We start from the raw sequence: 16,744 nt of genomic DNA, 5'->3' as shown, positions 1-16,744 counted from the left end.
TTGTAATCTAACACAAGTCAATTAATAACGCCCGTTTGTGATGGTAACAAATATTGTTACCTATGCTGTGGCTATGATCTCCAGAACGAAATTTCGCAAACCAACATCAATCAGTGCGTTCATTAACACTATCATTGCCGAATGCTCAGTTTATTTTTTGGGCTGTTCGGGAGCGCTTTGGTTCAATTTGGATTCGTATAGAAAATTGTCCGAAAATTGCTTCAACATCATATAGCAATGAGCTGTAAAGTGGCAAATAAATTAAATTTGGGCAAACATCAATGTAAAATACAGAATTCTCACTTGATCAATGTATCACTGTAAAATAAATGTTTATTGAGCTAAAAAACATACACGACATTAAAACGGACAAAACTTTTGAAACAACCTAATAGTATTTCTACAAATAGAATTTTGAATTTCTGGTGTGAAATGAATCTATTGAAATCCGGTCTCTGACCAGAATTGAAAATACTGTCACTCGAAGCGCATTTGGCTAACCAGTTAGCATCATCAGGAGATTTTAAGAGTACTGATATAAAGTAGTAGCTAGTTTCACATTTCTGCAGTTTTTTCAAAAATCGGGTAACTTCGTGACGTCATCAACAATGACGTGACTTGTCAACATCGGAAAACCAGTGACTGGTCACTAAAGAGAGAACAATGACTCCTACAACTAATAAAAGATCAACGAGATACACGTTTTGGCAATTACGTCACTCGTACACATATCGTCAGATCCTTCACGATGCTTTACGTGTTGCATAAAAATATGCAACATTGATGAAAACGTGAAAATTTTAGAATTTAATTTGTCACATCGATTTGATGGTTAATATGAAATTAAGAAGCAACACATATTACGAAACAACGACTTTATATTTGAAATTTCGTTAAAGAGATATTTGAGTGAGTAGTACTAAATGAATAGTAATGTCGTATATTCATTCATGTACATTTTTCTGCTTTTGAAAAACCTTAAACATTTTGGAACTCGATTTGAAAGGGGGTATATTTCTATAGGTATTCTGCTTTCCTTTGTAGTCTTCCTTTTGCAAGAAATCAGACTATTATGTTTTTCAGCCTTCCAATCCCTTCGATTTCACTCTCCAGAATATCCCCTTTTTTCAAAAATTCCGGTGGGTTTCTATGCATACCTACTCCAGCAGGAGTACCCGTCAGTATGACATCACCTGGATAGAGGGTAACAATCCTGAAATACGAAAGTTAGATGTATAAAAAATGACTTCCTGATCAAATCAAGAAAATGTATGATATAGACGTTTCATAAATCATACCCAACTACTATTATCTATTAAGTGTAGTTCTCTACTTGTTTTTTTTATTTTTGTGAGATATAAAATTCAATAGCTTCATTATTCAGTTTTATATGCAAAAGGCGGGTTTGTAAATATTAAGCAGTTTATGGGATGCCTGTAATGGATTACGCCTTATCAGGAATGGGCAGATCAAGGTAGGTAATAACAAAATTGAATTAGGTAAACGATTTTAATTAAACAGGGTGATATGAAAAAAAAACAATTACAATACAATAAAAAAGTAACAGGTAATGTAGCACACTACATTGGCCACAGTATGAATTCCCCATTGGGCCATTAGAGAAATATTGAAATTATGAGAAACATATTGAGCCGATAATAATATAAGTCTTAAAAATTATATAGGTAGTTATTTTCATATCTTTCCAATGTAGTAAATGTAGTCACTGAATATATTGCTAAATATAATATTGACCTTTTATTGATTTATTCAGTTTCAAATCATAGTATTCTAAAATACATATGGATGATGAGTGAATATTCTTTAAACAACATTGATATTGAATATTACTGGAGTTTTTTCCCAACACCAAATCGTTATTTTTACACCTCGACACGTGTGATCATCTTCAGTTTTATCTTCCTCTTGAAGATGATCACTTGGTGATCGAAACACGTGTCAAGGTGTAAAAATAACGATATGGTGTTGGGAAAAAACTCCAGTAATATTCATTACTACGCCAAAGGTTCCAAACAGTATATCACAACATTGATATTGATTTGATTGGTGATGGCGAAACATCAAGAGAAAATTCTATAATATGACTGCTCTTAAACGTGACGAAAGATACGGATATTGTAATTACTAATTTCATTTTCTGTTTTCTTTCATAATAATAACAACCATTATTATTATAATTATTATATTTGAAATGAATCTGGAAATGTGTACTTACTAATCCTCAAATGTTATTAATTCACTTATTAAGATGATTTATAAGTTGATAAATATTAGGAATCCAATATTGGAAAAGTGAGCGAGGAGTTGGCAACACAGACAATGAGAATGCACCACGGAAATACAACACCGCAACCACGCCAACGCCGATCTTCCTTCTTCTGTTTTTCACAGCAGTTACCTTTTTTATGGTTCAAATGTGTATTAAATTTTTAGGTTATTTGTTAGTAAGTGGATGTGTTGTGAAACTTGAAAAAACGAAGGTAAGAATTTATTACTTATAAAGTAGATATTCGCTTCTGACAATCTCATGTACAAATTCAGTTCCACACCATGACAATTTATGCATGCATTTTTGGTGTTATATTATTCATATATATGTAGGAACACTCGACACAGGGATTAAACTTCTGAGATCATTCTAAGGTTATAGTTTAAAAAACATCAGTATTGATTTCATTTTGATTCAAGCATGGATAATGTTATATCAATATGGGGTAGATATTGAACGCATCATTTGAATGAATATATATCGCTTGAAAGTGTAATTCCATTATTGGCTCAAAATACCCACCGAAAGTTGATTCTATTCTATTCCAATATCGGTGGCAGCATTTGAAATGAATATACATATTGGCCTGACGGTTGGTTCCATATGTTTATAGATGCAGAGATAGATGCTGACATTTCAATATTGGCTAAGATTAAAAAATGAAATCGGTTAAATATTAGAGCACCATTTGAATTTATATTAAAAATGTTTGTGTCATTCATATGTTGGTTTGACAAATTAAAAGCATGTATACTGAAGTTATTCTAAGGTAAATTTTACTTCTGATATTTGTAATATCGTAGCCAGAGAGGGTTCAATTGAATTTCATTTTTACAAAATTTCGCATTCACTGGCAATCACTATTAAACAGTTTGATTATGTCGGCAAGAAGTATCTAATGCTCAGTCTAGTAAAATGTTATATTGATTACGATATATGACGTCAAGTTATCACCCGAAGATGATTGTGGATACTAACAATCGAAACGTCGTGAAGTTACTTGGCTTAGGTACCTACTACCCCCATAATGTGTTTCAGAAAGTGTCCGCCGCTATTTATGATGAAATATTGTGCCAGAACCAAAAATAGAACAGATTTAACTTTCATCATTGAGTTCAAATCTCGGTAGTGAAAATACTGATTTTCAGATGAGTCTGAAACAAATGAAGTTTTGAAAAAATACCCATTTTCGCAGAAAAATTGAAAATGGGAAAATTTTTCTTCATCTCGGTATTTCTGTGAAAAAAATTCTTTATCTCCGATTGTTTTGTGATTATTAGAAAAAATGGTAATTTTGACATAATAGTTTTTTCAGGAATGGTGGAATCTGAAAAAAGTAACAAAACAATTCGAAAACACGAAAGGTTACAATATCTACAAACTGATGATTCACTGATAAATTATTCATCAGAAACAATTGCAAAGAGTGTTCCTAAACCTAAATCTCTGGCTTAAACGAGAAATATAAGGATGAAGCGAATTCATGACTATTTTAACCATCTCAATGACAGTGAACTATCTGAAAATAGAACTCAGATACACTGCATTGGTATTTTAATATTCTAATGATGAGTAGCGATGTTTCGATCAGAAATACATCTTATTCAGTGGTACTAGTCTGGTCCGAAAGTATTGTTTTGAGAAATCTTGAATGAGATCGGTAGAAAGGAAAGGAAATTTCAGTTAAAAAAAATATAGTATCCTTTCAAAGATATACCGAATTGACGTTTTTGTTGAAGATTGTAAACACAGCACGGTGCGAAGACTTTCAAGTATTATTATTGATATTACCGGCAAGTTCACCTGTACAGACCCGTACTTATTTGAAATATTTATTTTGGTTGGTAAATTTATATATTTCAAAATGAATATCATTACATTGTGGAAAAAGTTCAAATTTCTATGAAAATTTCAGTTTGTAATACTTTCACTTGTAAACGAATCAACATAAAAAAATTATATGCACAAATTGCAACAATCGAAAATGTCTGATATAATTTCTGTCGAGTTTCCACCTGCTAATTTTATCCATAACTTTTACAAAATGTTGAAAAATATTTCATACTCATTCAGATTTTCATTGCAGAAGTGAAGAGCCCTGTAGGTCAAATATTACATATAGAACGAACTGTCCTGGCAGTCGAACAAACTAAGGTCTTGATGCCTCCTTTATTCAACAAATATGTGGCCTGGGGCTTCGCAGACCATTCATTAAGGATAGGAAACTACGAAAGTGACAAAGCTGTTTTTGTATCCGAAAGTGCGATACAAAATAACGGGGAGATTTTAGCTTGCGTTTGTCCGTCTCCCAAGTTGATTGTTACAGCAGGTACCAGTTCGGTAAGTGACAGTTATTTTTTTTTTGTTTAATCCTGAAATATTCATGTCGACTACGAAAATGTTTAATTTCAACAATAATTTTTGGAAAACAGGTTGTGACAGTGTGGGAATATGAATCAAGTTAGAAGAATCTGAGCATCAAACATAATTTGTATGCCCATACTGATGCCATTACTTGCCTCGCAGCTAGTCCGGCTTACAACGTCATCATATCTGGTTGGAGAGATTGCACGGCGATCATATGGGACTTGTCTCGAGGAGTTTTTATCAGGCAGCTCAGAGGTCATGCGGGACCAGTGGCAGCAGTCGCAATCAATGATTTAACTGGAGACATAGCAACCTGTGCTGCCACTTGGTTAGTTCTATACATCTGTGTATACCTAAAATTTCTGTTTACTCTGCTGATTTCAATTTTACTCCATTTCATGCAGCGCTTCATTTTATAATAATGTCGTGCTGAATTATGATTTCACCTTTTCTGTATTTGATTCACTATTTAATCTGTTCCAGGTTCTTTTAGTTTCTTTTTCCAATTTCTTTATTTTCGATTTATAATATGATGATAACTTTTTTGCTTTTTTCACTTTTCATTTGTGTTCTTTAACAGTATGGATTATTTGTGTGAATATGGATAAAAAAATCATTGCTGAAATGAATATTGCTCTAATGCTACCTTTTATTTTTATCTTTTTTTCAAGTTGCATGTCTGGAGTATAAATGGCGATGAATTATCAAATGTAAACACATGCGTAGGAAGAGCTGATAGAATGCAGCAAATTTTGTGTGTGGCATTTTCACAAACTCACGAATGGGACCACTTGAATGTAATCATGACTGTTTCAACTGATGGAGTGACTCGAGTGAGAATTTGTAAAGTTATTATATATTTAGTTTTATTTGCTACAAGAAATGATTATTTAGGCAAATAATGTAGTTCTTGATATATTAAACATTTATTTTTAGATGTGGTCAATAGATTATGTTCAAGTTCCTGAGGAAGAAAGAATCATTACAACTTCTTGCAAACCTGTGGTAGAGTCTAAATCACCAAAACCTTGTAATGAAAGTGCAACTAAACCTTCTCCCATACACCATTGACTTGTCAAGCAAATCAACGTTCCCGGTACTGGATCTATGAGTGAGCAATTTTATTGTTTCAGTTCATTATAACATTTTTTTTTTTTATTTAGTGAATGGTAACAAACTGCAGGAATTTAATTTTCTTTTCATTTTGGATCAAAAAGGTGTGTTAACTTGGAAAAAACAAACAGTAGGACATACTAATTAAACGACTGTGGTGATATTCCATCACACGTCCAATTGTGACTCAAAGGATGGTCAAGTTTTAGTTGGAACATCCTTTAATAATCTATTAATGTAGAAGAAATAATTTCACAAGAAATATCCCCCACTCGTTTTTTAAGTTGATACAAAAATAATCTATGGTGAAATCTGTAAATTGTGATATGCATGTAGAATATTTCCCACGAATTTCCAAATTATAAGTTTCCATTAAATTTTCTATTCTAGGTAGTCTCATGAAATCAGGTTCTGAGAGCAGTTTATCCGAAGAAAATGTTAAGTTCTGTGGATAGGCAAAAAAGTAACGATAGCAGCACCAAGGAATGGAGAAGTGAACAGCAAGATGAAAAGGAAACTTGCAGTGATACCGAAGAGTGTGCACCTCCTGTAGCTCCTGCGAGGCGGAGAAGATCGAGGATGCATGGTGGTTTCAGAAAAAGTGAAGGTAGGAGTAGGAAAAACAATTGTCTCGCCGCGGCTGAAGCCAGTTTGAAAACGGCCATTTTAATTTTTTTTTTTCATAATTCTACTACTATCTGAACAAGGTTTTAAGATTTTTTCCTTTTGACATTGTAAACGAGCTTGTATTAACAAATCAAGTCATCACACTTATATATACTTATTATTCCATATCTGAAAACTATCGAACCAATTATCATGAAACTTGCTCCATTTCGTAGACAAAATATTCATAATCTGACTATTACTTTCTGAGAAAAACGTGTACAAACATACATACCTACAAACATACACCTATAAAAAAAATTATATTTTTTTAAAGCCCCAATAACTTAGTAAATGTGAAAATATCATAGTGTCAATGATATTACATACAATATATGTCAAATTGTTATTAAACTCTTTTTTTTCGAGGTTGACAAAAATTTAATTTCAATTTTTTTTTCATTCAGGCGGTAATAGCGCCGAGTGTGCCAGCATTGACGTGGATGATGGATCGGGAATGAGAACTAGCAAATCAGATACAAGCCTCACAGATTCTTTTGTTATGATTTCTGAAGCCAAAAATAAACCAATTAATCCCTTGAACTCTCTTAGACCCGGTAAGGATATTTCATTTCTGCTCATTCGATTTTTGATCACACTTTCATATTTTTCTGTCATAAATCGAAAAGATTCTGATGGTACATCAATCGATTCTACTGAAAATATGTTTGAAATTAACCAAAATTCAACAAATTATTAATGTAGGCTGACGATATTGAACTATTTTCAGTAGGAAAATTCATCAGTAGGAAAATCTAAACGTAAATAATCCTGCTTTGTATTGATTACTTCATAATCAATAAGTTATCTATTTACATACAGGGAAAAAAGAAAAGATGTTCCTGTCCTTACAAGTCCTATCAATCAAGAGTACCTTGAAGCAAAAATTTGTTAGAAGCAGTGTATTGTTTTATTTAAACATTTCAGGTTTCAAATGGCAGAGACAGTTGGTATTCAGAAGTAAACTCACCTTCCACACAGCTTACGACAGAAAAGATAATGCCGAACCTGCTTCTGTGACAGCTTTGGCAGTATCAAAGTAAGTAAAACTGTTCTGCTAATTGTATAACATACTCTCAATTTCAGAGACAGATATTTTTTGATGATACAATCACTTGAGAGGTGATGGAAATGTCCAATTGTTTCAAGAGTTTGGCCTTTCATGGTATTATATTTGAGAAATCTGATACTCGGTAGAATATTTTTTTAGCATCAATTAATTTATCTGAATAATGTGCACACTCTTGAGACACCGATAAAATTCTATGAAATGTGTTCAACCGATTTTTGACTAAGGTCTTTTTGCTCTTGTCATAAAATTACCAACATCACTTCAAAAATAAAATTTGTATCAGTTCCTCTAGAGGTTTTTCTTATAGTAGTTGTGAAAGTGTTATATAAGTTGCACCTGCTGCCACAATTTTAATTGTTATGTTGGTAACATAGCCCCTGAATTTCAGTCTTGTAGGGGGTATGTTTCTGTGTATAATTATTCGATTATTATTTATTTTTAGAGATCACCGTTGCGTGTACGTGGGTGATACTCGAGGTAGAGTATTTTCTTGGAGTGTTTGTGACATCCCGGGAAGAGCTGCCGACCATTGGTTGAAAGACGAAGGGGCGGATTACTGTGCTGGATGCAGCATTAAATTCACAATATATGAGAGAAAGCACCATTGTAGGAATTGCCGACAGGTATTCTGTTCAAAGTGCAGCAAGTTTGATTGTGAAATATCTCGTCTACGCATACTGAAGCCAGTTAGAGTCTGTCAAAGTTGTTATGCAGCTCTCAAAGCTGAACGTTGAATGTCATAGAAATTCTGTTGAACCTCCATTTACATCTAACAAAAGCATGGTTATTCAAGTCAATGAATTTTTTGTGGTGAATCAGATACACCTTTTTTAATAAAAAGATGGTAAATTTTCGTTATGTGGACACCCGGCGATTTTGAAAAAAATTTTGATTGTACTTACGTATTTTGATGCGTAGATTACGAATCCGAAAGAAAAAAGCAGCGCTCTCCTATATTTAAAAAGTTACGGCCCTTCAAAGTTCAGAAAAGGGCAACTTTTCAGCCTTCTTTATCACTAAATAAACTATTTAAAAACAAGCATTTATTCACTAGGTCACCTTTACACCTTATTCCTCCTTCTGTAACACTTTTCACTTCAATAATCAACATTTTTCTTATAAAAATGTTAAAAAATGTACGGAGCTGCTTTTTGGTTACATATCACTATATTTTACGTTTTTAAGATTAATGATATGGTTGGTACGACTGATGCAGTCCATATTCCTGAAGTAATTCAAATGTTTTTTACCTTCATTCTTTAGATCGTAAATTGATTTTTGGTGGTGTATTACGAATTTGAAATAGTAGGCGACGGTAAATAACAACCGCTTTTTTCTGAAATGTCACTAGTAACTAACCTAAAAATAGAATAAAGTCACCAGGAGAAGCATTCGTTTTTAAATTAAGTTTTTTATAAGAAAAATGTTGATTATTGAAGTGAAAAGTGTTAAAGAAGGAGGGATAAGGTGTAAAGGTGACCTAGTGAATAAATGCTTGTGTTTTTAAATAGTTTATTTAGTGAAAAAGAAGGCTGAAAAGTTGCTTGCCCTTTTCCGAACTTTGAAGGGCCGTAACTTTCTAAATAAGGGAGAGCGCCGCTTTTTTTCTTTCGGATTCGTAATCAACGCATCAAAATACGTAAGTACAGTCAAACATTTTTTCAAAATCGCCGGGTGTCCACATAACGAAAATTTACCAAAAATATTATTGACTCAGAATTTTTACACAAAACTGTAATTTGGAATTTTTATTATTGAAAAATTGTTTTATCAACCGTTAAAGAATGAGGTTTATCAAATATATTTTCAATTGGTAGACTTTCATTGATTTGAATGATTATGATATTATGTATTACTTGTAATACACGAGTCTGTATAGATACCAATGTAAATTTTTATAGCATGTATCGGTAAACCTATTTATAATTGTTTCGTTTTTTTCTCGAATTTGTTGTAGAATACTTTTATGAAATATGTTTATTATTATTAATGTTTGAAATACTGTTTTAATCGATAATTTTTATTATTATACAATTCTTTTTATGTTTTATATCATTAATTTTTATAATCATGTGATTGTCTAGTGTGTACAAGTATTTAAAACTAGTTGATTACTGCGTTGCAAAAAAGTGAAAGCTAGCAAGAGAAAATAAAAAAGATAAGATGCACTGAACATTTTTATATGAAAACTCTTCTTACTGAGTGACTAGCATTAAGTACCGTTTTAGCAATTTTGTTTCTTTAAAAATATTAATATAAATTATCAGAAGACAAAGGATGCCTGAAAAACGAGAATACTGGTAGAAGTTGTCGAAGTAGAAACCTTTATTTTTCAAAAAACTTGTCACGTTCGTTCAACTATTAAGGGAACAGATATTTGACATAGGAATGTAGGCTTTCACGGCTGGCGTCAATGTTTTGATTGGCTTCCGGGTTCTGCCGTGATCTTCTTTGGTTATAATCTCCAAACGTTTCAACTGTAACTGCGGCAGTCATCTTCAGTGGCGTGATAGGTGTGATTGATGACTTGTTTATTTTGTGGTAATTCATGATCACTTTAATGAAATGAATAAAAACACTTTTGTCTAATTACCACTAGGTAATTTTATTTATACGACCAGTTTCGGGTTAACCCCATTATCAAGTATAGAACTGAAATGTGAACCCTGCTCTGCAGGACAAACCGGTAGAAATTTTGAAGAAAAGCTCCGTGAACACGTCTATTTGGACAAAAAATCTACAATGTATAAACATCTTCAAGAATCAAAACACAAGATAAGTAAAGATTACCTCAAAATCCTACACATATGTAATGAATGGAAAAAAATAAATTTGTTGGAAGCCATAGAAATTAACAAATCAATTAAAAATCAGAGCAACGAGCAACTCGATATACGTAAGTCTCCACTCTTGAATTTATAAGTTCAACAACCCCTATTATCTTCAGTGTTGAATTTTAAAGATGGCACCCTGGTTCGTTCAACTACCTGTCCTTCCTTCTTACCTAAAAACTCACGATATAACCGAGTTTTCAAAGTTCACATTTCAGTTTTATACTCGATATGGGGGTTTGAACTCGAAACCGGTCGTATAAATGAAATTAATTAATGGTAATTAGACAAAAGTGTTTTTATTCATTTCATTAAGTGTTCAGTGGCGTGGTCGAAGTACTCTTTTTGACGTGAGTTTCAGTTGACAACGACAACGCCACTGAAGATGACTGCCACAGTTGCACTTGAAAAGTTTGGAGATCACGGCAAAACTCGGAAGCCATTAAAAAAAAATGGATATTTTGACAAAATATAAAACTTGGAAAAGTAGTCCCTTGATTGATAAACAATTCAAAAATAGATGGCCAATACGTCAAAATCCATATCTGTATTAAAAAAATATGGTTTCATTGGGTGATAAATAATATTTTTGAAAAAATTCAAAGTTTTTCTTTGTCATTGAACAAATTTTGAAAAAATACAACTTCACTGACATCGGAAAATTTTCAATTCCTAACTTGAAGTCTGTGGAAATGTATTCAGCTGAACTGGCTAGGTGGCGCTTTATTCTCCATAAATGAATTTGTATGATTGCTTTTCAAGTAATAAGGAGAGTTTCATTTGTTGCATCATATCATTATTTTCATTGTGAGCTCTTAGACTATAAGCACATGTTACCAAAAATTATTTATTTTTCTTATTTATTGGCTGTTGATTTTAACAAAAAACTCATTAAATCTTTGCAAAGGATGAATATACCTGCCCTCTCTTGAATATTCATGAAATCCTTCTTGTCTCAAAAAAATCCATTCAAATAATGATATTTTTGAGTATGATGTCTGGTGTAATATTTTCTAAAGTGGATTACTAAAAATATTTCATGTAATACATTAAAAATGTATTTTTAATGATTTCATAATGAATTAGAAAACTGATAAGTTGAGCACCAGATTCTTAAAAAAAGGACATGGGGACCTTTGAAAATATAAATGTGTAATATCTATACAAATGAAGTTTAAACTGAGTTAAGATTTTGAATTTCAGAACAACTGGAGTTCCAATATTCGTGATGAGAAATATTAGTCCAACTTGAACTTGACGATGAAAATCATTTTTCTTCTCTACTTTAGCTTGTTCTCTTCAAGTATTAATTTATACAGAGCCATATGTCTTTAGAACAATAACGTTTGTTGCCTGCGAGTGGTTTGAAAATAAAAAGTTAGAATGCTTGTGCAATGATAGAGTTGGTTTAATGCGAGAAAGAGTTTGAATGAATTATTCATATATTTATATAGTCATATATTTTATTAAGTATTTATCACAAAAAATAGTTTTCTGATTGATAATAAAACTCATTGGATTAAAGTATTCAGCTATAAATATGTCATAAAAGGGTACAACTATAATTCAGATTTATATAAAAATTTAAAACATTTTAATTTTCAGTTCCTATAGAATTATATTGTGTACGTTTAATTTGGTATCTTTCAAAAGTTAATTTCATCTAAAATACTTCCAAAGTATTTCTTGCATTATTCCCACTCTATTATAAAAGTGACTCCTCTAATGATATTATTTTTATAACCAACCATTGTCCGAATATAGGAAAAAAAGTTGTGCACAGGCATCTGTAGACAATATACATGTGCATTATTGTGCATTCCAAAGTATATTTCCTTATATTTGATAAATGTATGTGATATCGTAGATTCCTAGCATGTAGGTACTAGTGTAAATATGCCATGTCTTGAATTGAAATGAATAAAAAATTATGACTCCTGTGAACATTTATATTTCTTCCTGAAGGACCGTGTAGGATAGACGGGCACAGTGTCGTTAGGTTAGGTTAACAGCACCCAGGCATTTTTATCAAAGACTTGTACGGGGCTATGTAAAAGAGATACATAACGATAAACGTTTTGTGGGCAGAATTACTTTTGGTAAAATGGAATTTTTGCGGTTCAACGATCAAATCGTATCGCAAACGATTCCGGAGGGTCTGATTAGTCGTTGGGTTGGCCTTAGGTTGGCTCTCTTAGGTTGACCCTCTTGGGTTGGATTTTTATTCTATCTTTAGGTTGGACCACTTGGCTTAACCTTCTTTGGGTTGGTTTTGGACTTGTAATATTTTTCAACAACCCGATAAGCATTCTGGAAAGTTGGGGATAATGGGGCCCTGGGTGGGTTAACAGAGGTAAAAAGGGGAATCTACATTAAAAGACTGAAGTATTATGTACAGTGGCGCCATCTGGTAGTGAAAAGACTAAATTATTGAGTTGACCTTATCGAGAACGCTAACTCAGTGGATTTTAGTATATCCGAGCATATCCGAGTATACCCGAAAACCCCAAGTAGGTATAGCGTCGCTAGAAACCAGTCCCTCCACTTTACTGTACGTCTCTGACTTTACGTGACGTTCAGCGTACAGTGTTGCCGCCGCCATTCAATATAATACATTTTTTGGATTTTTGGCAGTTTCGAAATAGCCTAACCTAACCTAACCTAACCTAATCTAACCTAACCTAACCTAACCTAACCAAACCTACCCTAACCTACCCTAACCAAACATAACCTAACCTAACCAAACATAACCTAACCAAACCTAACCTAACCTAACGTAACCTAACCAAACCTTACCTAACCTAACCATATTTGTTTTTCGGAATTTTTTCTCGGAGGGGGAGGGGAAGGAGGGGGGAGGAGGAGGGGGAGGAGGAGGGAGAGGGAGTAGGAGGGAAGAAAAGGGGAAGGAGGAGGGAGGGGGAGAAGGGGGGAGGGGGAGGAGACGGGGGAATGAGGAGAAGGGAAGGGGGAAGGAGGAGAAGGGGAGGGGGAAGGAGGAGGGGGAGGGAGGAGTAGAGGGAGGGAGGAGTAGGGTAGGAGGGGCGAGGGAGGAGTAGGGTAGGAGGGGCGAGGGAGGAGTAGGGGGAGGAGGGGCGAGGGAGGAGTAGGGGGAGGGGGTGGGAGGAGGAGGGGGAGGGAGGAGGAGGAGGGGGATAGGGGGGAGGGTTAGGTTAGGTTAGGTTAGGTTAGGTTAGGTTAGGTTAGGTTAGGTTAGGTTAGGTTAGGTTAGGTTAGGTTAGGTTAGGTTAGGTTAGGTTAGGTTGTTAACTTAGAACATTATAAGGCCTACATTGATACTCTTATGCAAAACATTAAAGATGGGAAGGAGGAGGTCATGGTGGCAGGGGATTTTAATGCCAAATCGAGGTTGTGGAACTCGGCTGTAACTGATGCAAGAGGTACCTATCTCGCAGAATGGCTACAATCCATGGATATGGTAGTGGTCAACGAGGGTGATACACCAACCTTCTCAAGAGGTTCTCAAACATCGATAATAGACATAACCTTCTCGTCACAAGGATTGATCAGAGACATAAACAACTGGAGAGTGTCAACAGACGAAAGCATGAGTCTTCACAGACATATATTTTATGAGATCGGCGAGAGTAAAGGAAAACCGAAATATAACTGGCAGGAAGCAAAAAAGATATCAGAGCCGGTATTCAGAACAGCTATGCAGATTTTCGAAAGCTCAATTGTTGATGTGGAGGACCTCACGAGAAAAATCAAAGAGGCCCAATATATAAGCCTGGAAAAGGGAAAGGGGGGAGCAACAAGGACACAACCTGTCTGGTGGAACGAAGACATTGCTGCGATGAGAGAAGCCTGCAACAGTTCAAGAAGAAGGGTAACCAGGGCAAGAAGGCGAAAAGAAGGCGAGGCTGAGATTTTACTCCTAGAGTCAGAATACAAAGGGCATAGGAAAGCTCTGAGAAAAGCAATCAAGAGCTCTCAAAGAACGCAGTGGAAAAATCTATGCGAAAGAGTGGAAGAAGATCCCTGGGGACAGGGGTACCAGATTGTAACAGGGGAAATGAAGCACCTCAGAACCCCATATGAACTTCACCAGCGGATCAAGGAAGAGAAGGTGAGGGAATTGTTCCCCAGAGATGATATGCCGCAGACACACAATGACATACTATATGAACCCCCTATGGCCTTCACATTAGAAGAGCTGAAGTCCGCAGTCAGGAAAATAAAATTGAAAAAAGCAGCCGGCCCTGATGGAATACTACCAGAAGCCGTAAAGCTTGCGGCGGATACCTGCCCACAGATGCTCCTCAGAATAATGAATAACCTGCTGGGAGAATGTGAGTTTCCAGAGAGGTGGAAGCTGGCGAAGGTCATTCTCATACCCAAGGGGAATAACCCGCACGAGCAACTGAAATTCAGACCGATATGCCTCATAGATTGTATAGGCAAGCTATATGAATACTTGCTGAAGGACAGGCTAGAACTAGAACTTACAGAACTCGATGGCATATCACCGACACAATTCGGTTTTAGAGCTAACAGATCCACAATACAAGCAATAAAACATGTGCTTAAACTTGCGAGTGAAGGAGTTCCCACTTGGGGGGCAATCATCTTCGTAGATGTGAAGAATGCATTTAATACTGCAAAATGGGGGAAGATTATAGATAAGCTCCAGGAAATCGGGATCAGCGGCTATATGACAAAGGTCATAGTAAATTACCTTAGTCATAGAACACTCAAATGCGGAAATTATATACAAGAAATGACACAGGGGGTACCGCAAGGTTCCATAATAGGACCGACTTTATGGAACATTTTGTATGATGGTGTTCTGAGTCTCAACTGTCCTCAGGGTTGTTATACAGCAGCATATGCAGATGACCTGGCGCTGATTGTGAGAGCAAAAAACGCAAACCTTCTAATGGAAAAAGCAAACGAATCCCTCACACTAATTCGGGAGTGGATGCAATCAGTTGGCCTGGAAATAGCCCCAAACAAAACGGACGCAATTATTGTGAAAGGGCCTAGGAAAAGGGAAGAGATTGTCTTTGAGCTGGACGGCTCAATTATTAGACCGAAAAAGTTCGTCAAATATTTGGGCGTCTGGCTGGACGACAAACTCATCTTTAACGAAAACACAAGAAAGGCATGCGAAAAAGCGGACAGACATACAACTGCTCTGTCCAAGCTCCTACCTAACATGAAAGGACCAAGAATGCAAAAGAGACGCTTAATATATGGGGTAGTACAATCTGTCATTCTGTATGCAGCACCGGTGTGGAAAAGCGTTATGAGAGTTGACACCTATAAAAGGATGGTAACGGCATCTCAGAGAAAAATTCTACTGAGAGTGACGTCAGCCTACAGGACAGTATCAGCAGAAGCCCTCTGCGTGATTGCTGGAATACCCCCCATCGACCTACTGGTGAACGAAAGGGGAAGATTGGATGAGTCTGGAGCCGCCGTCACAACTACTATGAAAGAAAAGGAAAGACTCAAAACTTTAGAAGAATGGCAGGGAAAATGGGAGACAAACGAGGAAAAAGCCCAATGGACAAAGAGGTTGATCCCAAACGTAGGAGAGTGGTTGAAGTGCCCCCACAGGCAAACGGATTACTTCCTTACCCAATTCCTAACGGGTCATGGATCCTTCAGAATGTACACCAATAGGATAGGCAAAGCAACCGACAACCTCTGTATATACTGTGAGGAGATAGACGATGTAGAGCACACGATTTTTAAATGCAACAGATGGATGAGGGAGAGACACGTCTACGAGGTGGAATCGGGGAGGGATATGACTCCGGACAATCTGGTAGAGGATATGTTAACTTCAAGGGAAAAATGGGAAAAGGCCGAAGGATATGTTAGAAGTGTCGTCAAACAAAAGGAGGCAGAGGAGAGGATGCACCAGTCCGAGGAAAGAGAATAGATCCGCTATATAAAGGTATAAACAGGAGACAAATCTTAGAATGCTATGCAAATGCCGCTCATATCTGAGTATATCCTAAAGGACAGTTCCAGGTATGAGAGAGGGCAAGGGGTGGTTTTTGTCGGTAAAAGTCCGACACTACTGGCTCGTGATGGATTCCAAGCGGCCAGTGCCCATGAGGGTTTCCACCCCAAAAAAAAAAAAAAAAAAAAAATAGGTTAGGTTAGGTTAGGTTAGGTTAGGTTAGGTTAGGTTAGGTTAGGTTAGGTTAGGTTAGGTTAGGTTCCCCATCGGCGGTGTCTTCACCTTGTCGTGGTGATGGGGCTTGAGTTGCTTTAGTGATCCCGAGAGCCATGCCGGCTGTAGCATAGCTACTGCTAGGGTCTCCCTTGCCGGACGGGTCTAGGGGGAAAAGCCTGACTAAGAAGGACACCACACACCCTAATCCCAAGATGTAGCTCCATCGCGTTGAGGGGATGCATGGCACAGGGGTA

The 16,744-nt window shown here is 35.8% G+C and overlaps 1 protein-coding gene across 4 annotated transcripts in view; it reads left to right on the top strand.

Annotated features, from left to right (window-relative positions):
- Positions 1 to 12,283, top strand: part of LOC141480699 (WD repeat and FYVE domain-containing protein 3-like) — a 50,139-nt gene extending 37,856 nt beyond the window's left edge. The window contains exons 1-9 of one of the 4 annotated variants that reach the window (XM_074171024.1): positions 890 to 909; positions 4,377 to 4,630; positions 4,723 to 4,985; positions 5,329 to 5,490; positions 5,594 to 5,768; positions 6,161 to 6,377; positions 6,844 to 6,993; positions 7,364 to 7,475; positions 7,951 to 12,283. In XM_074171024.1, coding sequence (XP_074027125.1) covers positions 6,206 to 6,377; positions 6,844 to 6,993; positions 7,364 to 7,475; positions 7,951 to 8,242 — 726 coding nt within the window. In that variant the 5' untranslated portion in view covers positions 890 to 909; positions 4,377 to 4,630; positions 4,723 to 4,985; ... (1 more) ...; positions 5,594 to 5,768; positions 6,161 to 6,205 and the 3' untranslated portion in view covers positions 8,243 to 12,283. Of the gene's footprint in view, positions 1 to 889; positions 910 to 2,343; positions 2,502 to 4,376; positions 4,631 to 4,722; positions 4,986 to 5,328; positions 5,491 to 5,593; positions 5,875 to 6,160; positions 6,378 to 6,843; positions 6,994 to 7,363; positions 7,476 to 7,950 lie in introns of those variants that run through there. The other 3 variants (XM_074171021.1, XM_074171026.1, XM_074171033.1) reach the window with 3 other exon arrangements.
- Positions 12,284 to 16,744: the final 4,461 nt, after the last annotated feature.

Source organism: Leptinotarsa decemlineata, unplaced genomic scaffold (genome assembly GCF_025532065.1).
Source record: "Leptinotarsa decemlineata unplaced genomic scaffold, Ldec_3_MD MMD2_P_RNA_scaffold_12, whole genome shotgun sequence".
Taxonomy (NCBI): Eukaryota; Metazoa; Arthropoda; class Insecta; order Coleoptera; family Chrysomelidae; genus Leptinotarsa; species Leptinotarsa decemlineata.
Note: the sequence above shows the minus strand (reverse complement) of the source record. Positions and strands in the feature narration are given on the sequence as shown.